At 34.7% G+C, this 23,296-nt stretch overlaps 24 protein-coding genes and 2 non-coding genes. All coding sequences in view use genetic code 11, as the record gives it.

The window, feature by feature from the left end:
- Window positions 1-140: 140 nt before the first annotated feature.
- On the bottom strand, window positions 141-1,603 carry petB (cytochrome b6). One transcript has 2 exons: window positions 1,598-1,603; window positions 141-782 (listed from the first exon to the last, which is right to left on the bottom strand). Exons 1-2 carry the CDS (start codon window positions 1,601-1,603, stop codon window positions 141-143), a joined length of 648 nt encoding a protein of 215 aa, YP_005087723.1.
- A 128-nt stretch (window positions 1,604-1,731) lies between these two features.
- psbH (photosystem II protein H) lies at window positions 1,732-1,953 on the bottom strand. Its single transcript has one exon. It carries the CDS (start codon window positions 1,951-1,953, stop codon window positions 1,732-1,734), a length of 222 nt encoding a protein of 73 aa, YP_005087722.1.
- Window positions 1,954-2,057: 104 nt separating this feature from the next.
- Window positions 2,058-2,189, top strand: psbN (photosystem II protein N). The gene has a single exon. It carries the CDS (start codon window positions 2,058-2,060, stop codon window positions 2,187-2,189), a length of 132 nt encoding a protein of 43 aa, YP_005087721.1.
- Window positions 2,190-2,249: 60 nt separating this feature from the next.
- On the bottom strand, window positions 2,250-2,357 carry psbT (photosystem II protein T). Its single transcript has one exon. It carries the CDS (start codon window positions 2,355-2,357, stop codon window positions 2,250-2,252), a length of 108 nt encoding a protein of 35 aa, YP_005087720.1.
- A 181-nt stretch (window positions 2,358-2,538) lies between these two features.
- psbB (photosystem II 47 kDa protein) lies at window positions 2,539-4,065 on the bottom strand. Its single transcript has one exon. The coding sequence runs from the start codon at window positions 4,063-4,065 to the stop codon at window positions 2,539-2,541; it is 1,527 nt and encodes a 508-aa protein (YP_005087719.1).
- A 410-nt stretch (window positions 4,066-4,475) lies between these two features.
- On the top strand, window positions 4,476-6,667 carry clpP (ATP-dependent Clp protease proteolytic subunit). One transcript has 3 exons: window positions 4,476-4,546; window positions 5,455-5,746; window positions 6,440-6,667. The coding sequence occupies exons 1-3, from the start codon at window positions 4,476-4,478 to the stop codon at window positions 6,665-6,667; spliced, it is 591 nt and encodes a 196-aa protein (YP_005087718.1).
- Window positions 6,668-6,869: 202 nt separating this feature from the next.
- rps12 (ribosomal protein S12) lies at window positions 6,870-6,983 on the top strand (one part of a trans-spliced gene, as the record gives it; the record has 2 gene entries for this part). Coding sequences YP_005087717.1 and YP_005087672.1 both cover window positions 6,870-6,983 — 114 coding nt within the window.
- A 758-nt stretch (window positions 6,984-7,741) lies between these two features.
- rpl20 (ribosomal protein L20) lies at window positions 7,742-8,095 on the top strand. Its single transcript has one exon. It carries the CDS (start codon window positions 7,742-7,744, stop codon window positions 8,093-8,095), a length of 354 nt encoding a protein of 117 aa, YP_005087716.1.
- Window positions 8,096-8,309: 214 nt separating this feature from the next.
- On the bottom strand, window positions 8,310-8,615 carry rps18 (ribosomal protein S18). The gene has a single exon. It carries the CDS (start codon window positions 8,613-8,615, stop codon window positions 8,310-8,312), a length of 306 nt encoding a protein of 101 aa, YP_005087715.1.
- A 340-nt stretch (window positions 8,616-8,955) lies between these two features.
- rpl33 (ribosomal protein L33) lies at window positions 8,956-9,156 on the bottom strand. Its single transcript has one exon. It carries the CDS (start codon window positions 9,154-9,156, stop codon window positions 8,956-8,958), a length of 201 nt encoding a protein of 66 aa, YP_005087714.1.
- A 494-nt stretch (window positions 9,157-9,650) lies between these two features.
- Window positions 9,651-9,779, bottom strand: psaJ (photosystem I subunit IX). Its single transcript has one exon. It carries the CDS (start codon window positions 9,777-9,779, stop codon window positions 9,651-9,653), a length of 129 nt encoding a protein of 42 aa, YP_005087713.1.
- Window positions 9,780-10,137: 358 nt separating this feature from the next.
- trnP-UGG lies at window positions 10,138-10,211 on the top strand. The gene has a single exon. It is a non-coding gene; the product is annotated as a tRNA-Pro (tRNA).
- Window positions 10,212-10,395: 184 nt separating this feature from the next.
- On the top strand, window positions 10,396-10,468 carry trnW-CCA. Its single transcript has one exon. It is a non-coding gene; the product is annotated as a tRNA-Trp (tRNA).
- A 195-nt stretch (window positions 10,469-10,663) lies between these two features.
- Window positions 10,664-10,777, bottom strand: petG (cytochrome b6/f complex subunit V). The gene has a single exon. The coding sequence runs from the start codon at window positions 10,775-10,777 to the stop codon at window positions 10,664-10,666; it is 114 nt and encodes a 37-aa protein (YP_005087712.1).
- A 177-nt stretch (window positions 10,778-10,954) lies between these two features.
- petL (cytochrome b6/f complex subunit VI) lies at window positions 10,955-11,050 on the bottom strand. Its single transcript has one exon. The coding sequence runs from the start codon at window positions 11,048-11,050 to the stop codon at window positions 10,955-10,957; it is 96 nt and encodes a 31-aa protein (YP_005087711.1).
- Window positions 11,051-11,899: 849 nt separating this feature from the next.
- On the top strand, window positions 11,900-12,151 carry psbE (photosystem II protein V). The gene has a single exon. The coding sequence runs from the start codon at window positions 11,900-11,902 to the stop codon at window positions 12,149-12,151; it is 252 nt and encodes an 83-aa protein (YP_005087710.1).
- Window positions 12,152-12,160: 9 nt separating this feature from the next.
- On the top strand, window positions 12,161-12,280 carry psbF (photosystem II protein VI). The gene has a single exon. It carries the CDS (start codon window positions 12,161-12,163, stop codon window positions 12,278-12,280), a length of 120 nt encoding a protein of 39 aa, YP_005087709.1.
- A 26-nt stretch (window positions 12,281-12,306) lies between these two features.
- Window positions 12,307-12,423, top strand: psbL (photosystem II protein L). The gene has a single exon. It carries the CDS (start codon window positions 12,307-12,309, stop codon window positions 12,421-12,423), a length of 117 nt encoding a protein of 38 aa, YP_005087708.1.
- A 139-nt stretch (window positions 12,424-12,562) lies between these two features.
- psbJ (photosystem II protein J) lies at window positions 12,563-12,685 on the top strand. The gene has a single exon. The coding sequence runs from the start codon at window positions 12,563-12,565 to the stop codon at window positions 12,683-12,685; it is 123 nt and encodes a 40-aa protein (YP_005087707.1).
- A 1,100-nt stretch (window positions 12,686-13,785) lies between these two features.
- On the bottom strand, window positions 13,786-14,748 carry petA (cytochrome f). The gene has a single exon. It carries the CDS (start codon window positions 14,746-14,748, stop codon window positions 13,786-13,788), a length of 963 nt encoding a protein of 320 aa, YP_005087706.1.
- A 232-nt stretch (window positions 14,749-14,980) lies between these two features.
- Window positions 14,981-15,670, bottom strand: cemA (envelope membrane protein). Its single transcript has one exon. The coding sequence runs from the start codon at window positions 15,668-15,670 to the stop codon at window positions 14,981-14,983; it is 690 nt and encodes a 229-aa protein (YP_005087705.1).
- Window positions 15,671-16,667: 997 nt separating this feature from the next.
- On the bottom strand, window positions 16,668-17,222 carry ycf4 (photosystem I assembly protein Ycf4). Its single transcript has one exon. It carries the CDS (start codon window positions 17,220-17,222, stop codon window positions 16,668-16,670), a length of 555 nt encoding a protein of 184 aa, YP_005087704.1.
- A 407-nt stretch (window positions 17,223-17,629) lies between these two features.
- psaI (photosystem I subunit VIII) lies at window positions 17,630-17,743 on the bottom strand. Its single transcript has one exon. The coding sequence runs from the start codon at window positions 17,741-17,743 to the stop codon at window positions 17,630-17,632; it is 114 nt and encodes a 37-aa protein (YP_005087703.1).
- Window positions 17,744-18,499: 756 nt separating this feature from the next.
- Window positions 18,500-19,993, bottom strand: accD (acetyl-CoA carboxylase carboxyltransferase beta subunit). The gene has a single exon. It carries the CDS (start codon window positions 19,991-19,993, stop codon window positions 18,500-18,502), a length of 1,494 nt encoding a protein of 497 aa, YP_005087702.1.
- A 722-nt stretch (window positions 19,994-20,715) lies between these two features.
- rbcL (ribulose-1,5-bisphosphate carboxylase/oxygenase large subunit) lies at window positions 20,716-22,155 on the bottom strand. The gene has a single exon. The coding sequence runs from the start codon at window positions 22,153-22,155 to the stop codon at window positions 20,716-20,718; it is 1,440 nt and encodes a 479-aa protein (YP_005087701.1).
- Window positions 22,156-23,195: 1,040 nt separating this feature from the next.
- The window catches only part of atpB (ATP synthase CF1 beta subunit), a 1,497-nt gene continuing 1,396 nt past the window's right edge, over window positions 23,196-23,296 (top strand). The window contains exon 1 of the mRNA in view: window positions 23,196-23,296. This exon is cut by the window's right edge and continues 1,396 nt beyond it. Coding sequence (YP_005087700.1) covers window positions 23,196-23,296 — 101 coding nt within the window.

Raw genomic sequence — 23,296 nt, 5'->3', positions numbered from 1 at the left:
GTTGTAGTTGAAAGGAAATATCCAAATACATGTCTTATTTTTTTTTCAATAATCCATATTTGTAGCAATGAAATACTATTGTTCCTCCCCCAAGTAATAAGATAAATTATTGGTTACAATATAGCTATGGTCTATATTCTCTATAAAGGACCCGAAATGCCTTGCTTACGTATCATTAGGAAATGCATTAACATAAATACAGCAGTAAGAAGGGGTAATACAAAAGTGTGTAAACTATAAAAACGGGTCAAAGTGGCTTGTCCCACACTAGCACTTCCACGTAATAACTCTACCAAAGGCGATCCTATTACCGGAATAGCGTCCGGAACGCCTGTTACGATTTTGACTGCCCAATAACCAACTTGGTCCCGAGGTAAGGAATAACCTGTTACGCCAAAAGATGCGGTCAACACACCCAGAACCACGCCTGTAACCCAAGTTAATTCGCGAGGTTTTTTAAAACCACCAGTGAGATAGACACGAAATACGTGCAGGATCATCATTAAGACCATCATACTTGCCGACCATCGATGAACTGATCGGATTAACCAACCAAAGTTAGCTTCAGTCATTATGTATTGAACAGAAGCAAAAGCCTCAGTAACGGTTGGACGATAGTAAAAAGTCATAGCAAATCCTGTAGCTACTTGTACCAAAAAACAAGTAAGCGTAATTCCTCCTAGACAATAAAATATGTTAACATGAGGAGGAACATATTTACTAGTTATATCATCTGCAATCGCCTGAATTTCGAGGCGCTCTTCGAACCAATCATAGACTTTATTGAGATAGGTAAACCAAGAGGACCCCCCCCGAGAACCGTATATGAGAATTTCATCTCGTACAGCTCAAACAAAAACAACCAAGTAATAGCTGAAACGGATATGGAATAGAAAGTTTGAAACTTCTTAATCTTTTCATTCAATTTTATCTGAAGACACAAAAGAGTGAAAATCCGAAAGCTCTTTTTTGTAGTTGTAATTATAATGCCAAAAAATCAAGTCGGCGCAGTCGTCTTTATGTTGATCGTTACAGGCCTCTTGAATCTTCTATTTACCTACTTATTTATTTTTCTTTGCTTTGATTTGTTCTTTGTATGAAATGTGGTTTTATTCTTGTTTTCTTTCTTTTTGATAGGAATTCTCTTGTTAAGACCCTATGAATCAATTGAAACTTCAGATTCATACCAGAACCGCGATGATTCAATAAAACCTTCAAACTAAGTCCAAAGATTCTTTGAGTAAGAACCATTGGATCATCACTTATTCAATCAATAGAATAGATATAATAAAAAAAAATACAAAGAAAAGAAAGGTTTGTCCTTTGATCAAAATAAGCATAAACTAAATGAGAGTTTGAAAGAATAAAAAATCTTTCGATTTATAAATAATATAACTCTTTCTTTGAATTTTTTTTTGAGTCCGGCCACGAGGTTTGAATATTAAGTATGAATCATAGTTCAAATACTTTGTGATCCATTTCATATATTCCGTGCTCCAGATACTAGAATGACTATCCGACGGGATAAAACTATCTCGATCAAGATGACAGACCCATTTTCTGTACTATCAATAGGATCAATTATAACAAGTCACACACTCATATTCCGGAAATACAGAAACAAATAAATTTCGCGGTCGAACTACCGAAATAGAATGGGGCTAAAAAAATCCGAGAACTAAAAGTTTCACTTTTTGTATTGAAAAGCGAGGCTTCGTGATTCTTGTGAATCTAATTCATTGAAATTCCATCCAGTAAAACGGAAGAATTATAAATCTCCAAAATAATAGATAAGAATATCGCAAATAAAGCCATTGCGACACCCATCAAAGGAGTCGTTCCCCATCCAGGGGCTACCTTACCATATTCCGAATTCAATGGTTTCAAAAAATCCCCTACAACAGTTCGTCTTGGACCAGATCTAGAACTACCCTCAACGGTTTGTGTAGCCATAAATCTTATTTTGTATTCAGTGAGATCTGTTGACTTTGTATATCATTCCGCTGTAAATAAACAATCTTATCATAGACCCATTGTGATCTTGAAATTATATAATAATGGAAACAGCAACCTTAGTCGCCATCTCTATATCTGGTTTACTTGTAAGTTTTACTGGGTACGCCTTATATACTGCTTTTGGGCAACCCTCTCAACAATTAAGAGATCCATTCGAGGAACACGGGGACTAATTGAAGTAATGAGCCTCCCAATATTGGGAGGCTCATTACTTCAATTGAGATAATGAAAAATCATTTCATTTTTTTAGTTAGAATTTTAGGCGGTTCTCGAAAAAAGATAGCGAAAAAAATTATCCCTAGAGTAGATACTAAGAGGAATGTATAAACCAATGCTTCCATAAATTCGATCGTGGTTTACAATTATAGCTTCCGTACCTGTTTATTTGGAATCATCTCCCGAATAAAATAAAGAAAGAACAAGAATCAAAGAAAAGGCAGCGATTTAAATCAAGATTTTTCCAGCAGCCTATGGCAAATCACAAATAGAAGTAGAAGCGAAAAATAACAAAGCAATCTTGCATCAGACTACTTGTCTTCTTGTAGTTGGATCTCCAAGTTTTTGGAATGCTCCAAATTCCACTTGAGCATCCAAATCTGGATCAATACCGGCAAAAACATCTCTGAACAGGGTTCTAGCACCATGCCAAATGTGTCCGAAGAAGAAAAGCAAGGCAAACGAAGCATGCCCAAAAGTAAACCAACCCCTCGGACTGCTACGAAAAACACCATCGGATTTCAAAGTAGCACGATCTAATTCAAAAATTTCACCCAATTGAGCACGTCTAGCATATTTTTTCACAGTAGCAGGATCACTATAACTCACTCCATTGAGTTCGCCGCCATAGAACTCAACAGTTACACCTACTTGTTCGACACTATACTTTGATTCTGCCCTTCTAAAAGGGACATCCGCTCTAACAATTCCGTCTCCGTCTACCAAAACAACCGGAAATGTTTCAAAAAAAGTAGGCATACGACGTACAAAAAGTTCACGCCCGTCTTTATCTCTAAAGATAGGGTGCCCTAACCACCCAACGGCTATTCCATCCCCGTTGTCCATTGAACCCGCTCTGAATAATCCTCCTTTTGCCGGATTATTGCCAATGTAATCATAAAAAGCTAATTTTTCAGGAATTTTAGACCAAGCTTCTGATAAACTTTGATTTTCGGCTAACCCAGCACTAACCCTTCGATATATTTCTTGCTGGAAGTATCCTTGATCCCATTGATAACGAGTAGGACCAAATAATTCGATGGGGGTAGTTGCTGAACCATACCACATAGTTCCGGCAACAACAAAAGCTGCAAAAAAGACAGCAGCTATACTACTGGAAAGGACGGTTTCAATATTTCCCATACGTAATCCTTTGTATAAACGTTGGGGCGGGCGGACACTAAGATGGAATAAGCCCGCTAATATGCCCAATGTCCCTGCTGCAATATGATGAGAGGCTATTCCTCCCGGAACAAAAGGATCAAAACCTTCCACGCCCCACGCCGGATTTACAGGTTGGACCTTGCCAGTTAGTCCATAAGGGTCCGACACCCATATTCCAGGACCATACAATCCTGTTACATGAAATGCGCCAAAGCCAAAGCAAGCCACTCCTGAGAGAAATAAATGAATTCCAAAAATCTTGGGCAAATCCAAAGAAGGTTTTCCTGTGCGCTCATCACAAAAAATTTCTAGATCCCAATATACCCAATGCCAGATAGCTGCCAAGAAGCACAAGCCAGAAAACACAATATGTGCTCCGGCCACACCTTCGTAACTCCAAATACCCGGATTTGTTATAGTCCCCCCTGTAATACTCCAACCGCCCCATGAATTGGTTATTCCTAAACGAGTCATGAAGGGTATAACGAACATACCTTGTCTCCACATTGGATCAAGAACGGGATCGGAGGGATCAAAAACGGCTAATTCATATAGAGCCATTGAACCGGCCCAACCAGCAACCAGAGCCGTATGCATTATATGAACAGAAAGCAAGCGACCGGGATCATTCAATACGACAGTATGAACACGATACCAAGGCAAACCCATGGAAATACCCCTTTATCAACGAAAAATAGACACTATGTAACTTTATTGCATTGGAATACCTCCCCTTTTCGGTGGATTCTTTCGGAGAAAGGATTAATATTTGTTCTATTCCATTAGTAATTAAGGGAAGAATTCGGCTCAGAAGAAAAAAGAGAAGCAGATCTATTCTATACCCGATAAGTATCAATACGCAATGGGGGTTGATCCTATTTTTTATGAATGAACGCATCCCTATTTGTTCGTCATTCAAAGGACCTATTGGTAAGAATTCTCTTTCATTCATTCTGTCTTTCTTTATTTTATGGCCTTATTCTATCTATGTATAAAATATGAGGCCAATATTATTAAGACCATTATTACGCTTCCAGATCAAAGTGAAATATAGTATTTAATTCTTTTTCTTTCCTTTAATGCCTATTGGTGTTCCAAAAGTTCCTTTTCGAAATCCGGGAGAGGAAGATGCAGTTTGGGTTGACGTATAGTGCGACTTGTCAAATATATTGGGTCATATGGGATTCCCCCGTTCTCTCGCCCGATCGAGATATCCTCTGTTTCGCCCCAAAAAGATTGATTGAATTATCAAAAATTTGTAGCGCGAAGTGTAATGAAGTGCAATTAGAGATCCATTTCATTTTTTTGGGGGGGTATCCAGATTAATATTTTCAATTAGACTGATTTATGGTTGGCTTGGTTGGACCGAAAAAATGAAGCATCCAGGCTCCGTTTAGAAAAAACCCAATTGGTAATACATTTATGATTACCACCTATATCATAATCATAAATCTTTTTTATTTACAAATTCGAAATAGAAATAAGAACGATTTCAAACTATTAATCAATCGAATAATATGAGAAATACGTTGAATATTTGGCGGAAAACATGAAAGAAAAAGGAATTAAATTAAAATAAAAAAGGAAATGAAATCATAGCAAAAAGATGTGGTATTGGGTCATTTGTCCTATATGCGCAAATCAAAATCGGGCGGATCTTTACTCGGAGTAGAGCATAAACCTAAAAAAATTGAATAAAAAATTGATGAAACCCATTCAGGAACAAGAAAATGACATCATGATTTGGATTGAATCCCAATGAAAAAAAATAGATCAATGAAAAGTTTGTGCGATAAGTTTAGCGAATTTTTTCTATATTATAGATTATAGGAAAACGGGCCAAAACTTATCTTTCTTTAATTTCATTTTGAATTTCATTTTATTTTTAAAATGTAAGAAAAAGCCCCTTCGTTAGAAATTAGAAGTTAGAAAAGGCACACTAGAAAAAACGAAGGATGGCTGGAATCTACACATTGATTTTTTTTTCGCAATTTTTGTTGAACCGTATGCATCAAAAGGTGCCTGTACGGCTACTAAGGGATACAATTTTATCCTAATCAACCGACTTTATCGAGAAAGATTACTTTTTTTAGGCCAAGAGGTTGATAGCGAGATCTCGAATCAACTTATTGGTCTTATGGTATATCTCAGTATAGAGAATGATACCAAAGATCTGTATTTGTTTATAAACTCTCCTGGCGGATGGGTAATATCCGGAGTAGCTATTTATGATACTATGCAATTTGTGCAACCAGATGTGCATACAATATGCATGGGATTGGCTGCTTCAATGGGATCTTTTCTCCTGGCCGGAGGAGAAATTACCAAACGTCTAGCATTCCCTCACGCTCGGCGCCAATGAGTTTTTTTATTTGATGGAAAGAAAAAAGAAGACTATGCCTTCGCCCTATGAAATATGAATTAGTAAGTAATAATAGCATGGCACTTCGAATTCGATATGAAATTTTTTTGATTTCTTTTTTTTTTCAAAACATTAGATTATGTATCGAAAGAGTAGTATGAGAGAAAGGGCATTTCCAATTTTATCTTAGCTTTCGTGGGCCCATCTCAGCGTCACAAACTTTTTTTCTTTTCACACCAGAGGCTATTAACAATATTTATAACAATATTTATGTTATAAAATAAAAGAGTACGAAAAAAAAAAAAGACTATTTTTTTTCTTTCTTTTTGAAAAAAAAAAAGAAACTTTGGGATTGCTGAATTACAGACGAAATAAATATATAAAGCAACGGAGCCATCATAGTATTTTTGAACTTTTCCGAAAAAAAAGAAAAAAAAAGAAGGGTGGTAATTGGATTATTTAGTGATCTGGGTCTAATAGACGCTCTCTATATTTTCTCTTTTTCTTTTTTCGATGAAAGAAAAAAGAGAATTCCATTGGAAAGCCGTATGCAATGCACAAAAAATGCCTGTACGGTTGTTCAATTCTATCTTTTTTTTCTTATTATTCTTTAGCTATTTTTAGCTATTCTTCTCGCCTCATTATGTGAGTTAGAAGAACCTTTTATTATGTTATATCATCAGGGTAATGATCCATCAACCTGCTAGTTCTTTTTATGAGGCACAAACAGGAGAATTTATCCTGGAAGCGGAAGAACTACTGAAACTTCGCGAAAGCCTCACAAGGGTTTATGTACAAAGAACGGGCAAGCCCCTATGGGTTGTATCCGAAGACATGGAAAGAGATGTTTTTATGTCAGCAACAGAAGCCCAAGCTCATGGAATTGTGGATCTTGTAGCGGTTAAATAAGTTAAATAACAAATAGCAATAGCAACGATTTAACACCAATCCACAATTTTATTAAGATTGATTTAATCCCTCTTCTTCCTTTCCTTCTTAACTTAAGCCTAAGGGGTTAATATTTTATTAATCTATTAAATAGAAAAAGAAGTAATTCAGAATCATCTGGTTAGGATCGATCTAAACCAGTCTATTATGTATATGATTCAGTATGCCAACTATTAAACAACTTATTAGAAATGCAAGACAGCCAATTAGAAATGTCACGAAATCCCCTGCTCTTGGGGGATGTCCTCAGCGCCGAGGAACATGTACTAGGGTGTATGTGCGACTTGTTCAGATCATGGGCTGAGAAAAAAGAAACAACTTTTTCAGTATCAACGATCCATACCAGTGAATAGAATGGGGTTCGTCCGTTCACTATCTAAAAAAGATAGATCTACCATATCCTTCTATTGTGTATGAAATTTATGGTTTCCATTGGCGCAAATCCAATCTTGGAATTTAAGATGAGAAAAAATTCCCCATTGGTAGCAAATGCTTATCCATTAAGCGGGGAAAATCCTATTTAAAAAGCAAAAAGATTATGCTTCGACTCTTGCAAAGAACGGACTAACAGGGTCAGCTGCCCAATTAATCCTCATCCTTACATACCGTTACTGTATAAGATAGATCTCGTTGTGAAAGATCTATTACTGGAAAATTTATGAGTAGAGCCGAAGAGTGTGAACTGTACAAGTTACCAATTAAATGAAGGAATGAGCTCCGGTGTATAGAGAGGACCTCACCGTTTAAGAAGTAACCATAGAAACGATGGAACCCACTATTTATTTATCCATTTCTATTTACTCCTTTATTTTAGTTAATATGCTTTTTTTGATACCTAGTATCAATACAATTTCTTATTTCAAGGCGAAATGAAATGCCTAGAAAAAAGGAAAAATCGTGGTCGGGACGGTTAGAGTAGCAAAAGCCATTGGAATTTTTATTTTATACATTGGAAGAATCCGTTTTGTTATTAATAGACTAGAAAAGAATAACTGAAAGAAAGAATTAGTTATTCATCAAAATTTCTTTTATTCAATGACCAGAATTAAACGGGGATATATAGCTCGTAGACGTCGAAAAAAAATTAGTTTATTTGCATCAAGCTTTCGAGGGGCTCATTCAAGACTTACTCGAACTATTACTCAACAAAGAATAAGAGCTTTGGTTTCGGCTCATCGGGATAGAGATAGGAAAAAAAGGGATTTTCGTCGTTTGTGGATCACTCGAATAAATGCAGTAATTCGCGGAGTGGGGGTATCCTATAGTTATAGTAGATTAATACACAATCTGTACAAGAAACAGTTGCTTCTGAATCGTAAAATACTTGCACAAATAGCTATCTCAAATAGGAATTGTCTTTATATGATTTCCAACGAGATTAGAAAATAAGGAGATCGGAAGGAATCCAACGAAATGCTTTAAATGAAATGGGGTTCCCTCGAGAATGAACTCGGGGAAGGTAGAGTAGAAATTAATATGATAAAAAATTCTGATTCTGATAAGGTTCTGATAAGGTCATCAAAACAAGATGAGCGAAGGCGCTCAATAAAAAAAATATTTTTTTTCTTCCCCAACCGGATTCGATTCTTTTGAAGGGGTAAGCCTATTTATTTCTGGTTCTAAGAGCAGTAGTTCTAGTGGTCGACTCGCTTCTTTCAAACTGTTTCTCATTATTAAGAAAGGGTAACGAAGATAAAATACGAGCTTGTTTTATAGCAATAGTAATTAATCGTTGTTGTTTTAAGGTCAATCTATTTACTCGCCTAGATAATATTTTTCCTTGTTCACTAATAAATCGACTAATTAAACTCATGTTTCTATAATCAATTCGATCCCCCGATTGGATCGGGGGCAAACGCCTACGAAAAGATCGCTTGGATTTAAGAAAGAGTCGCTTGGATTTATCCATGATTTCTTTATTCCTTATTTCTAAAAAGAATCCTATCCCTATCTCTATTTCTAAAATCCTATTTTGAAAATTCAAATTATAGAATTAATATAATAAATAGGATTTGGTTTGTTTATTTTATTATTGTTTATTTTATTATTATTTATCATTTAAATATATAATTTAAATATATATAAATAAAAATAAAAATATATTAATAATATAGAAATAATATTAATAATATAGAAAGAAAATATGCGTTATATATAACTAATTCTATACTTATACTTAATATATTATATACCTAATGTCATATTTTCATATTCTCGGTAAGTGGTGACATACGAGCACTTGATTCGATTTATTTCTTTATCTCCCCGTGAATTGTATGTTTGTAACAATAGGGACAGAATTTCTTCAATTCCAATCGACTGGGCGTATTGTGTCGATTTTTTTGAGTAATATACCTGGAAATACCCGTTGATTCCTTATTAACGCCGTTTCGAACACAACTGGTACATTCCAAAATAATCGTTACTCGGACATCTTTACTCTTGGCCATGAACCTCCTTTGAGTTTTTAATTCACCCAACTTTTCTATTTTCCGATCAAAAGCGAAGAAGAAAGGAATGAAAAAAAAAAAGAAATAAAAGTTGCTAACTCAAAACCAAATCTTGAAAGATTTTGTTGCAATCAATATAGTAAATCAATATAGATTTAGAGTAATAGTAAATAATAAGAATAAGTAATACAACGATTTCGAACTCTATTTAGAATCAAACCACCGTACGGTATTTTCTTTAAGTATCTTGTAGGATACTGTTGTTCCAGCCACATTTCTCTTTTCGCTCTACTAGTAATTTAATTGGAGCTTGAACCCGAGTTTCGGTGAGGTTGAATCTACTTTTTTCGTTCTACCTTCCTTATTTATTTTATCTAATTCTTATCTAATTCGAAAAAAAAAACTAAAAAAAGGGGGGGCGAGAGAGTAGTCACAGATATTTGATTGTATCTCGATCTAATCTTTTTCGCCCCGTCCCGCGGCAATAACTAGAATTAAAAAAAAGGGAATGTTAACGCATCCGGGAAGAAACGATTGATCTCTATTAATAAACCCGCTAAAGAACCGAACCAGAGAGTACTTAGTACCGGTGCTACGGAAAGATATGTTTTTAGATCTCGCATTTAAAATCCTCCTTCTTTATCGTATTACATTATGGTAATACATATATAATCGCATGTATGTGTGGTTAAAGACCACTTGGATTTGTCTATTTGTACCCGGAATTCCTAATTCAAATTAAAATGTACAATGATTCGATAGATAAGATTTTCCCTTTCTTAAAACAGCAAAACAAAATAGGTCCCTTTCCGCCTGAGAATTCCCGCTAAAAATATTCATTTATTATTCATTATATGGTTGTTATATGATATGAGACCAAAAAGAGGAAATGGAAAGATCCGTTTTGTATATCAATAGATGAAATAAGGGTGTGGAAAACAAGACAGGGATTCTCTACAATGACATTGTAGGCCAATTGAAAGGGATGTAGCGCAGCTTGGTAGCGCGTTTGTTTTGGGTACAAAATGTCACAGGTTCAAATCCTGTCATCCCTACCTATTACTTCTCCTTTGAGCAGTAACGAGGGAGTCGTTTTAGATTGATTAAAATTAAGCATACATAATCTATCATTTTCTCATATTATATATGATATATGATAGTATAGTTGTGCGCGATGTATTGGGGTTATAAAATAAAAGAATCCTCTTTTTTACAGTCTTATTTATTATGATAAGAAAGCGCTCTTAGTTCAGTTCGGTAGAACGTGGGTCTCCAAAACCCAATGTCGTAGGTTCAAATCCTACAGAGCGTGATTCCGCTCTTGTTAGGTCGAAAATTACACCGAACTGAAAAAAAAAAAAAATTGAACAGCAATTCGAATTTGACCTCCTTGGATTAAATTATAAAATTCAAATTATTAAATAAATTGAAATTCAAAAATTTAAGAATTAAAGGGGTCAGTCAAAAAAAGGTATGTTAATTAATCCAAAAAAGGTATGTTAATTAATCAAAGGTCCAACTGATCACCACGTCTGTATTGTAAATATGCGGTTACGAATAATCCAGCCAAAGTAATAGGAATTAGACCTAAGACGATTCCAAATAGAAAAACTTCAATCATTTCAATTTATTTGAAAGGAGAAAAAGAAAGGTAATATCTATCCCTAAATATTAATTTCTATTGCCCATGAATATCAATACCTAATAATTGATAATTAACACGGTAAGGAGCTAGAGAATATATGGAATAGGACAGAAAGCTTTGTTTTTATGAATTGTTCGTTCATTGAATTAATTTTCAAATAAGTCGTATCTTACTCAGACCAATAAATAAAGCTGAGGTTATAGTTAAAGCCGCTAGTAAAAAACCGAAATAACTAGTTATAGTAGGCATGAAGGAGCTAAATGAAATATGTTCTTTTTATACATATGTTTATAAAGCACTTACCTAAGTTTCAATTTTTAAACGAGAGGGGGATAAGCAAAAATACCAATTGAAATAATAAGTTCAATTGAAATTTTTTGCTTCATCAATCATTATAAACGGTATTCACAAAAATAGAGCGGCAGGACAAGAGTAGAAAAGAAAAAGAAATCGATTCATCATCTTTGTAGTTAGGTCAAGAAAAAACCTTTGGATCTAATACAAGAATACAAGAAAGGCCGCCTCACAAATATTGATTAGTAGAATTTTTTTTTATTCCTTGCTCTTTTTTTTTTATCTATATCTAATACTATCGACTACTCTTACTTGTTACTAGACGACTAAGCAATTCCTTAAAATAAAAAAAAAAGAGGGCTTCCAACAAAAAACAAAACCTCTTGTGCAACTACGAAAAAAAGTCAATTTTTATATTTCGCATCTAATTGACTTGCGGAAATATGATAATTTCCTTCATGAATTATTATAAACCAACTCGTTGGATTCACGGGTTACCTGATCCGCCGTTTCTAGGCCCAAGCCAATACCTCCAGGAATTTGAGGAATTTTCTATTGCATGATACCTGGTTATACATCGACAAGCAAGAAGAAGAAAGAAATTATCTAGCACTTCACGTCGATATACTGTTTGAAATTGCGTTGCTGTGTCAGAAGAAGGATAGCTATACTGATTCGGTATACTCTAAAAATACCTTTGGTACAATATTGACGATCTCACAAAGATTGAGTTTCGGTGAATTCCCATTTACTGATCCCATCTTTTACGGAATCGATCCCCTACAAGAATATGTGGAGCTCGGCATGTCTGGAAGCACAGGAGAACGTTCTTTTGCTGATATTATTACCAGTATTCGATACTGGGTCATTCATAGTATTACTATACCTTCCCTATTCATCGCGGGTTGGTTATTCGTCAGCACAGGTTTAGCTTATGATGTGTTTGGAAGCCCTCGTCCAAACGAGTATTTTACAGAGAGCCGACAAGGAATTCCATTAATAACTGGCCGTTTTGATTCTTTGGAACAACTCGATGAATTTAGTAGATCTTTTTAGGAGGACCCAATGACCATAGATCGAACCTATCCAATTTTTACAGTGCGATGGTTGGCTGTTCACGGACTAGCTGTACCTACCGTTTCTTTTTTGGGGTCAATATCAGCAATGCAGTTCATCCAACGATAAACCTAATTCGAATTAATTATAGAGCTATGACACAATCAAACCCGAACGAACAAAATGTTGAATTGAATCGTACCAGTCTCTACTGGGGGTTATTACTCATTTTTGTACTTGCTGTTTTATTTTCCAATTATTTCTTCAATTAAGAAAAAAAAGAGTAGTAGAATACTAAATAATAGTAGGAATTCTCTTATCCCATTCGGAAGGATTGTATCTCATAATTATCTATGACTGTTTATGTCTTTAGCATGACCACTTGATGAAATGCGGAGGGAAGCGGGATAAATGGCCGATACTACTGGAAGGATTCCTCTTTGGATAATAGGTACGGTAACTGGTATTCCTGTGATCGGTTTAATAGGTATTTTCTTTTATGGTTCATATTCTGGATTGGGTTCGTCCCTGTAATATGGAATAATGGATAATGGGACGAACTAAGTTATAGGCATGAAAGTGTAAGAACTCAACGGGGCCCGCCTCCTCTTTCTTTGTCTGATTCGCGAGGAAGGGTCCCGTTGAATTCTTAATGATCATGATCATAATATTTTGGTCGTATAAATGACAACAAATGGATCACTTTTTCCGATGATTTTTTTGAAAAATGAACTCAATTTCAATTAATTGATTCATAGCATCTGCTCTTCGATAGTATCTATCGATACTTTCAAGGTTAGAAGAAAAAAAGGAATCACTCAATTGGATGACACAATATATATTTAATATTTCTTTTTTTTCTGTCGACCAGATATCAATCAAACCTTTTCTAGACTAGTCTAACCTTACTCGATTTATTTTAGTATTTCATCAAAGTTTGAAATTATTTTATAAGTTTATCGCCTTGATTCTATTTTATCAAAAAAAATCGGTAAGGATTCCTTCTCTTTTTTTTGGTTGTCCATTACTTAGTATATTATACTTATTTCGACTTATTTTATACTTATTATATTATCCTTATTACTTATTCTATTATAAGTAAATCGAAAAAATAAAGGGTTCTGAAAAATCGGGAAAAATCGAAACTAAGAATAGAAATCTTTGACGAACGGGTCCCGTAATTGTTATTATTTCGACACAAGAAAAGGAATTTTACACACCCTTTTCTTGTGTCGAAGGCTAGAAAGACGAAGAATACTCCCTGTAATTATTTGTTCCCCTCATTTATCCTTCCTTTCTATTCTCCACTTACTTATCTTATGTTTAGTATCTACTCAAATTGAATTTAGAAAACAAAACGATTCTGTAACATTTTAATCTGACACTGACAATAGGAATATAATTACCCCCCCCAATTTAGTCCAATTTAGATTGAAAAAAGAAAAAAAAAGAGGTAAAGACAAATAGTCTTCTTCACAATATACATATTTTGTTTTGAATGCGGTAAAAGCAATTCCTAGAGAAAGAATAGAAACAAGCAAAAGACTTTTCATCCTTTTTTTCATTATACCTAACCTAATTGCCAGGAAGAATTTGTTCTTTTTTACAAATTTGATGTTGATAAATCCACAGATCTAGAAATTCATTTCGGACACTTGAACCTTCTCAAACTGTTTCTTTTTAAGAACCAAAAAGATTTGTGCAAAAACAATAGATGCCAAGAAGAACAAAAGACCTTGGACGCGTAGTGGGTCTTGAAGTACTATTTCTGCATCCCCCTGACCAAATCCACCCACATTAGGATTAATTGTTAATGGTTGATCGAGTTTGATAGATTCACCCTCTGAAACAAGAAGTTCTGGTCCTGGGGGGATAATATCAACCACTTGATGTCCATCCAAGGCATCCGTTATGGTTATTTCGTACCCCCCTTTTTCTTTTCGTATGATTTTGCTTACTATACCTGCTGCCGTAGCATTATAAACAGTATTGTTACTTTTGTTCCCGTCGGGATAAATCTGGCCCCTTCCCCTGTTGCCGCCTACGTATATGGGATATTTTAAGAAATGAACATCCTTATTACTAGCAGGGTCTGGGGAAAGAATAGGAAAGGTGATTTCACTATATTTTTTACCAGGAACAGGACCTATCACAAGAATATTTTTCTTAGTGGGGCGGTAGTTCTGAAAAGACAGATTGCCTATCTTTTCTTTCATCTCGGGCGAAATACGATCAGGCGGGGCTAACTCAAACCCCTCTGGTAAAATAAGAACAGCACCCACATTCAAAGCCCCTTTCTTACCATTAGCAAGAACTTGTTTCAGTTGCATATCATAAGGAATTCTAACAACCGCTTCAAATACAGTATCAGGAAGTACCGCTTGTGGAACCTCAATATCCACGGGTTTATTCGCTAAATGGCAATTGGCACATACAATACGCCCAGTTGCTTCTCGTGGATTTTCATACCCCTGCTGCGCAAAAATGGGATATGCATTTGAAATGGAAGCCCCGGTTATTATATAGATCATGAGCGATACGGAAATGGATCGAGTAATCTCCTCCTTTATCCAAGAAAAAGTATTTCTAGTTTGCATGGTCCAATCATTGATCCCGAAAATTTCTACAATAAAATTAGGTAGGTCACTAGTATAGTTCCCTAGCCACGATTCTGCTATTTACTTTTACTGAAAACTGAAAAAAAAATGACTGAAACAGAGGAGAAATTGTATTCTCCTGATGGGTAGAAAGAGTAAAGTAAGTACGACTTTGCATGCTTTGCTTATCTCGAAAGTAAGAAAGATTATAATTGAATCCGTGAATCATTTTTCAGTCATTCATTGAATGATAAATAACTACAAGTGACGGAGATACACGATTTAAATAACGAAAGATCCAATATTTAAAAATTGTATCTAGAATGACTGGAAAGGTAGAAACAAGACCAGATATAATTTGATCATTATGAGCAAATCCAAAATCTTTGTATATAGAGCCAATCATTAGTTCCCAACCGTGGGGCGAATGAAATCCTATACATAAATCTGTTAATAAAAGAATAGAAAAAGCTTTTATTGTGTCGCTTAAATTATATAGGAATTCTTGAACCCAAGAGTTAAGAATAAGAAGTTCTTCATTCCCCAAAATAGAATAACCACTTAGAATAACGAAACAGATTAGATTGGTCGAGAAGTGCAAAATCGTATGGATATGATCCTCATTGTGCAGCTTGATCAATTGGATCGTTTCTTTTTGGATTCCTATACGAAGCTTTTGTAGATGTGTTTCCGGGTATTCTTTTATCATTTCGTCCAACAGGAAGAGTTCCTCTACTTCTATGAATTGTTCTAGAATACTCTTTTCTTGAATATCATTCAAAAAAGTTTCGGATTGCCTAGTATCCCACCAATTAGTAATCCAAGATTTCAGACTTTTATTAAATGAGAGAGAGATCCACCAGGGCAAAAATACTATAGATGCAAGATATAGAAGGGGAGTGAATGCTTTCTTTTTTGCCATTTTTTCATCTGTGAGTTGTTAATGAACCCACCTCATTCGTTGACTTTATGTGATCTAATCTTTCTATCAAGCATGCCTTTCATTATATTATAAAGTAGGGGCCCATGAATCTATTCTCTGTTTTTTTTTTGATTCAGTGCTTAGCCCTTGAATCTAATTGAATCTAAAAAGAATACAGAATATAGAAAATAAGAATCCACTTTGAATTCGAATGAAATATATATATTATTGTTATATTGATATTGTTATTGTTTCCAGATATCTCAATTGATCAAATTCGAAGCAATTGCCCTCTTTTGATAACTGCCCGAAAGAACCGCTTCAAATAATAAAGATTGTTCTATTCAGATTTTGAGACGAAGGAGCGCCCTGTCTATATCAAGATCGCAATCAAATATGTCGAAAATTTTCGCGGGTTATCTAAACTATATAGAGTCTAGAGTCCAGCAATAATTGAAAAAAAAAATTAGGAAAAATATTATGCTGATCAAAAATGAGTGACAAAAAAAGACAGAAAAGGTATCATTACGTTTATCATTATGTTATAAGAAAGAAATCCACTTGTTTAGTTCTTTAGTTCTTAAGGAGCACAAAAGAAAGGATAAAAGGGGAGGGGCCGATTGAGAAAAGAAAAGTAGAGAAAATTTACAAGATATGATCTATCTGTATCTCACGTATCAACTCCAAATATTGCAAATAAAAAGCGAAAGTCTTTATTTCGAAATACTTTGATATATGAGATGAATCCAGTATTTCGATTTCTTGCTTATTTTGTTACTGAATTAAGTTGAGCGGTTTTACATTTACAGACGCATAAAAAACTATTTTTGTGGACAAAAAAAACTGTTTTTTTATGTTATGACTCTTCCGTATACGTCCGCTTTGGTTTGAATGGGCATTCTGAAGAAACTTCAGTTTAGTTCTGCTATAGAAAAAAGAGGATTCTTGGATTGAGCTTTTTCCTCCCGGCGAGAAAGCTTTTATTCTGCAATTCATTTCAAAAGACTTCAATCGGTACACGCAAAAAATAGGCCAATTCAGCAGCTTTTTGTTCAATTTCGCGGGGAGTCAAATTCTCATCAGTACGAGTCAAGGGAACGGCCCCCTGGCCTCTGATTTCCATATAAAGGACACGACGAGCATAAATACCCTCTTTAACTTCTATTCTGATGGACTGAATATCTTTCATAAGGAATCGTAGAAAGATGCGACGATTTTTTCCAGGAAAACCCCAACGAAAAATACATACTATTCCCTCCTTTCTATCGAATCGATCATAACCACTGCCTACATTCCAAAAAATTGTGCACCACAAATAGGAACTAATAAAGAGGCCTGCGATCCCATAGAAAGACATCACGATTCCTTGTGGAAAAAAAACTATTTGCTGAGACGGAAATAAAGATATCAAATTCCTACCAAGATAACTAGAAGTTCCAACTAATAAAAACCCTAATGAACCAAAAAAAAGGATAAAGGCCCAGCAGAAATTGCTTGTTTTTCGAGATCCCACTATAAATTCTATCCATATAGATTCTGATCGCCAACTCATACATACTAGATCCAGTTGCATTTTATTCGAATTGAGAGAATAACCAAAAAAATTCGACTTTACTTTTTTTGTTTCCGAAGTAACTCTCATCAACTAGGACTATTTTGATATGAACTTTTAGAAGGAATTCATCAAATTGCTTCGATCTAAAATCATCCCCTTTATATGATCGCCTATACGGATCTACTAGATATATAGACTTTAATTTCATACATCCGTTCGGTACCGATCCACTTGCTATAATTCATTTAACCCTATACCATGTTTACGTATGCATAAGAGGGGCTTTTTCATTTATGTTCGGTTCGGGTAAGCCGGATGTTCTACAATATTCTACTAAATAGGTATCCATGACATCTAAGTCTTGAAAAAAAAATAGATAAGATTTGGTCTTGGCCCCATCGAATCTAAAAAATCTTAGTTTTTTGAACATACAAAGATAAAGAAGCCATTGCAATTGCCGGAAATACTAGGCCTACTAAAGGCACAAAAATAGAGGGAAAACTGCTGAAAGTTGTCATAAAATGGGTACCTCAATTTAATATTTGTACCTGTTATTGTTATATTGTTTAGTTAGAAATATATCTTATAACGATTATATTATAATTGGTATATTATACTAATTATATCTAAATACTAAGTATATCTAAGCGAGTCTATATATCTAATAGATATCTAATAAGTGCAAGGAATGTAGAATTAAATAAAAGGACTTGCCCATCTTTTTAAATCAAATAAAATAGGTGTATATGATAAGATAATCCACTTTCTTTATTATCTTACTTTATTCTTACTTTTCTTATTATTCTATTGTTCTTGTCTTCTAATTTGAATTTTTGAATTTACTAAAGAAAGAGTTTATTACAAATTGTCGAAAGATTCGATTCGTTAGAATCCGATCCAAGAACAGGGATTATTAGTAAAAATAGAATTTTCGGGAGATATAGAAAGATGCAAAACTCTATATTTCTATTCTATTTTTTCTCTATTTAAATTATATATACATACGCAATAGAGGAAGATCAAATTCGTTTTATTTGTCTCTCCAAATTCGAATTTCATTTCACAGAAGGAAAAATTCGCTTTTTATCTTGTTGCTAGAGGTTTACTCATTAGTAATATCGGATAATGATAATAATAATTATCCACATAATTTGTTTTTCGACAATTCCTTTTTTTGTCACAAAGTCAAAGCCCGCGTAATGGGCTTTGACTTTGATTCTGATAAACTAACTAACTACCTTTTCACTACAAATCAAAAAATTTCACTTAAGACTCTACTTGATTGAATTTTGATTCAACGGAAAAAAACCGTGGAGCTGAACTAACTCACTCAGAACACCTTTTAAAGGATTACGTGGTACGATTGGATCGAATAAACCCTTATGGAATAAATATTCAGCCGCCTGTGAACCTTCCGGTATTGTTTTATTCAATGTTTGCTCAATTACTCTTTTACCCGCAAATGCAATATAGGCATTGGGTTCAGCAATAATGATATCCCCCAACATACCAAAACTCGCGGTCACTCCACCAGTAGTAGGAGATGTAAGAATTGATACATAAAATAACTTTTTATTTGATTGATAATCATATAAAGCGGAAGATATTTTAGCCATTTGCATCAAGCTCAAACTTCCTTCTTGCATGCGTGCTCCTCCGGAAGCACACACTAGAATAAGAGGTAAAAAATTATTGGTAGCATATTCGATCAAACGGGTGATTTTCTCGCCTACTACGGATCCCATACTCCCCCCCATAAACTGAAAATCCATAACCCCGATTGCTATAGGAATACCGTTTAGTTGACCCGTGCCTGTTTGAATAGCCTCAGTTAATCCTGTCTTTCTTTGATAAAAGTCAATACGATCTTTATAAAGCTCTTCTTCAGACTGAAATTCAATGGGATCCAGAGAGATCATGTCTTCATCCATAGGACCCCAAGTGCCTGGATCAATCGAAAGTTCGATTCTATCTGAACTCCTCATTTTCAAATGATATCCACATTGTTCACAAATATTCATTTTTGAATTAAGCGATTTCTTATAATTTACTCCATAACAATTTTCGCATTCGCATTGAACCCACAAATCCTTGTATAGATCGAGATCATTAGAACTTTCTTTTAGAGTTAAATCATTACCATTTTCACGAGTTATTATATCGAAATTCTTGCCTTCACTACTATTTCCACCTTCGCCGCAAATGTAATTATAAATATAATTATCATTGGAATTGTCACTACCACTTAAAATGGAACTATCAATACAGATTTGAGAACGAAGATAAGAGTCAATACAACTATTAATGTGATTATTCCAACCATAGTTAGTATCATTATCATCCAAGTTAAAATGATAGTGGGACTCATCATTTTTCGATCCATTATTCATATAACTAGAATTATGATAACTATAAAAAAAACTTTCTAGTTCACTCAAAAAAGAATGATCATTGTTAAGCTCAAAAATTTGATTTTCACTATCAAAATATATGGAATAACGGTCCTGATTACTATCCCTAATTAAAAAGGTGTCATCAGAAATGAAATTCCGAATGTCTTTGACGTCAACTAAATGATCAACCTTACTGTAATAACTAGAGCTGTCACTACAATCATGAATGTTTTTATCCGTATCATTTCTAGTCGGGTCTTCGTTTACAGTAGTATTTTCAACAGGACCAAGGTGGCTATCCATTGATTTACTTAGCCCACATCTGTATTCTAATTCTCCCTTAGACAAGATCAAATTGAACCATGATTTTTCCATAGAGCTTTCTTGCCTCTATTTCCATGAAAGTACAGTAGATGAATAGTCATTCGATGAAAAATCAATTGAATATTTTATTTCCTATCAGAATACGCATACTAGATACAATCACTAGGGTTATTAACGAACAATGAGTGAATATTGAAAGAAACGATTCCCTTTTGTGAGAACCTGGAGTAGCAGTTCATTATATATGATAGAGCTCTTTTTTCTTTTGAATTAGAAATATCAATTTTCAATTAGAAATAGTGATTTCCCCATGTTGTGTAAAATCCGCACTGAAAAAATGGAAAAAAGAAATTTTTCTCCTATCAAGAACCTTTTTCGTAAAATCTCGTCTACTAATACAATACAATAAGTTTCTATTCCAACACGGAGCCAAAAGGACAACATACAGGATGGGTAGAAGAAGTTGTGATGCTTGGCTCGATCCATGATCCGAAACCGTGGTATATAGGATAGAAAAGAATACACCAATCCTAAGGATCCATACATAGGATTAATTATGGACCCAGGAGAAAATTTGAGTTGTGTTTAGTCTTTTATTTTTGTATTTAAAATCTTGTATATCTAGATAAAAATATATCTATCAAAAATATAGACAATAGAATCGGCTCAATCCTTTTAGTAAAAGATTGGGCCGAGTTTAATTGCAATTCAACAAACCGACAGTAATTACTGGATTACAAAGTATCCATTGCTTCGAATTCAAATTTGATTTATCAAGCTGGTTTATCTAATTTATCCACTGCGTCGAATTCAAATTTGATCGCCTTCCATACTTCACAAGCAGCAGCTAGTTCAGGACTCCATTTGCTAGCCTCGCGGATAATTTCATTACCCTCGCGGGCAAGGTCACGTCCCTCATTACGAGCTTGTACACATGCTTCTAAAGCTACTCGATTAGCTACGGCACCCGGTGCATTTCCCCAAGGGTGTCCTAAAGTTCCTCCACCGAATTGTAGTACGGAATCATCTCCAAAGATCTCGGTCAAAGCAGGCATATGCCAAACGTGAATACCCCCCGAAGCTACGGGCAGAACACCTGGCATAGAAACCCAATCTTGAGTGAAATAAATACCACGGCTTCGATCTTTTTCAATAAAATCATCACGTAGTAAATCAACAAAGCCCAAAGTTATGTCCCTTTCTCCTTCAAGTTTACCTACTACTGTACCAGCGTGAATATGATCTCCACCAGACATACGTAAAGCTTTAGCTAGTACACGAAAGTGCATACCATGATTCTTCTGTCTATCAATAACTGCGTGCATTGCGCGATGGATGTGAAGAAGTAGACCATTATCTCGGCAATAACGAGCCAAGCTAGTATTTGCAGTGAACCCACCTGTTAAGTAGTCGTGCATTACGATAGGAACTCCCAATTCTCTAGCACACACGGCCCTTTTGATCATTTCTTCACATGTACCTGCAGTAGCATTCAAGTAATGCCCTTTGATTTCACCTGTTTCAGCCTGTGATTTATAAATTGCTTCGGCACAAAATAAGAAACGGTCTCTCCAGCGCATAAATGGTTGGGAGTTCACATTCTCATCATCTTTGGTAAAATCAAGCCCGCCACGTAGACATTCATAAACTGCTCTACCGTAGTTCTTAGCGGATAACCCCAATTTAGGTTTAATAGTACATCCTAATAGGGGGCGACCATACTTGTTCAATTTATCTCTTTCAACCTGGATGCCATGAGGCGGGCCTTGGAAAGTTTTAACATAAGCAGTAGGGATTCGCAGATCCTCTAGACGTAGAGCGCGCAGGGCTTTGAACCCAAATACATTACCCACAATGGAAGTAAACATGTTAGTAACAGAACCTTCTTCAAAAAGGTCTAAAGGGTAAGCTACATAACATATATATTGATCTTCTTCTCCAGGAACGGGCTCAATGTGGTAGCATCGCCCTTTGTAACGATCAAGGCTGGTAAGCCCATCGGTCCACACGGTTGTCCATGTACCAGTAGAAGATTCAGCAGCTACCGCGGCCCCTGCTTCCTCAGGCGGAACTCCGGGTTGAGGAGTTACTCGGAAGGCTGCCAAGATATCAGTATCTTTGACTTCATATTGAGGAGTATAATAAGTCAATTTATACTCTTTAACACCAGCTTTGAATCCAACACTTGCTTTAGTCTCTGTTTGTGGTGACATAAGTCCCTCCCTACAACTCATGAATTAAGAATTCTCGCAACAACAAGGTCTACTCGATATAAATGAGGAGTTAATGAAACCTTTTCGAAGAAATCTTTCAAAAAATTATCAACGAATCCGAAAGGTTCCTTATTAGACCATGGTATTTGATTCGCCAAATACATCATTATTCTATATTCTTTCATATGTATGGCGCAACCCGATCCGTGTTTTTCAAGTTTCTAATTCCTTACTTTTTTTTGAATCCAAATTCTAAATGCAAATGAAATAAATAAAATAGAAATAGATAAATAATATAAAAATAATATTAATATAATATTCTAATATATTATAAATAAAATAGATAAATAAATTAATAAAATAGATAAATAAATTCTAATACTAATATATATTAGAATAGATAAATAAATTCTAATACTAATATATATTAGAATATATATATAATAGAATAGATAAATATATAATAGAATTAATATTCTAACATCTAATATAAATTATATATTATAAGCTCAATAATAAGAAATAATAAATTCACCCTTGACAGTAATATATGTTGTATATGTAAATCCTAGATGTGAAAACAGGCGTAATTCGGCCCTGAAATGAAAAAAAGGGGAATATAGATGGAAAAAGGGGGGAGAGGTTGGACGTAAAGTAAAAAAAAAATCGATATGCTAAAATAAAATACGAAATGAAATTGAAACAAGGCTAATGAGATAGAAATAAGGAATCATAAATAGAGTTCGGGTTCGAATTCCATAGATAATATGGATGGTGTTGCCTATAATGATGGACAAATGAAAGACTCTCCCAAAATTTTTATTTATCCACTTCCTATTTTCAAAATAGGTTGGTTGAACTTAAAAATTCCTTCATTGAATAAGGAAACAATCCAATTGCATGCACTTGAATTGGATGGGACCAACGAAATCGAGCGCTAACCCCCATTTCTTATTGAATTAACCGATCAACCTCCTGTCGAAGATTTTTTTTGTATTAGATAATTTTGGAAAAAAAAAATTGACATATTTCACTTTATTATGAAAATAAATCCTACTACTTCTGTTCCTGGAGTTTCCACGCTTGAAAAAGAAAATCTGGGGCGTATTTCTCAAATCATCGGTCCAGTACTGGATGTAGC

This window comes from Gossypium raimondii, chloroplast (assembly GCF_025698545.1).
Source record: "Gossypium raimondii chloroplast, complete genome".
Taxonomy (NCBI): Eukaryota; Viridiplantae; Streptophyta; class Magnoliopsida; order Malvales; family Malvaceae; genus Gossypium; species Gossypium raimondii.
The sequence above is the reverse complement of the archived record's forward strand: the minus strand, read 5'-3'. Positions and strand labels throughout refer to the sequence as shown.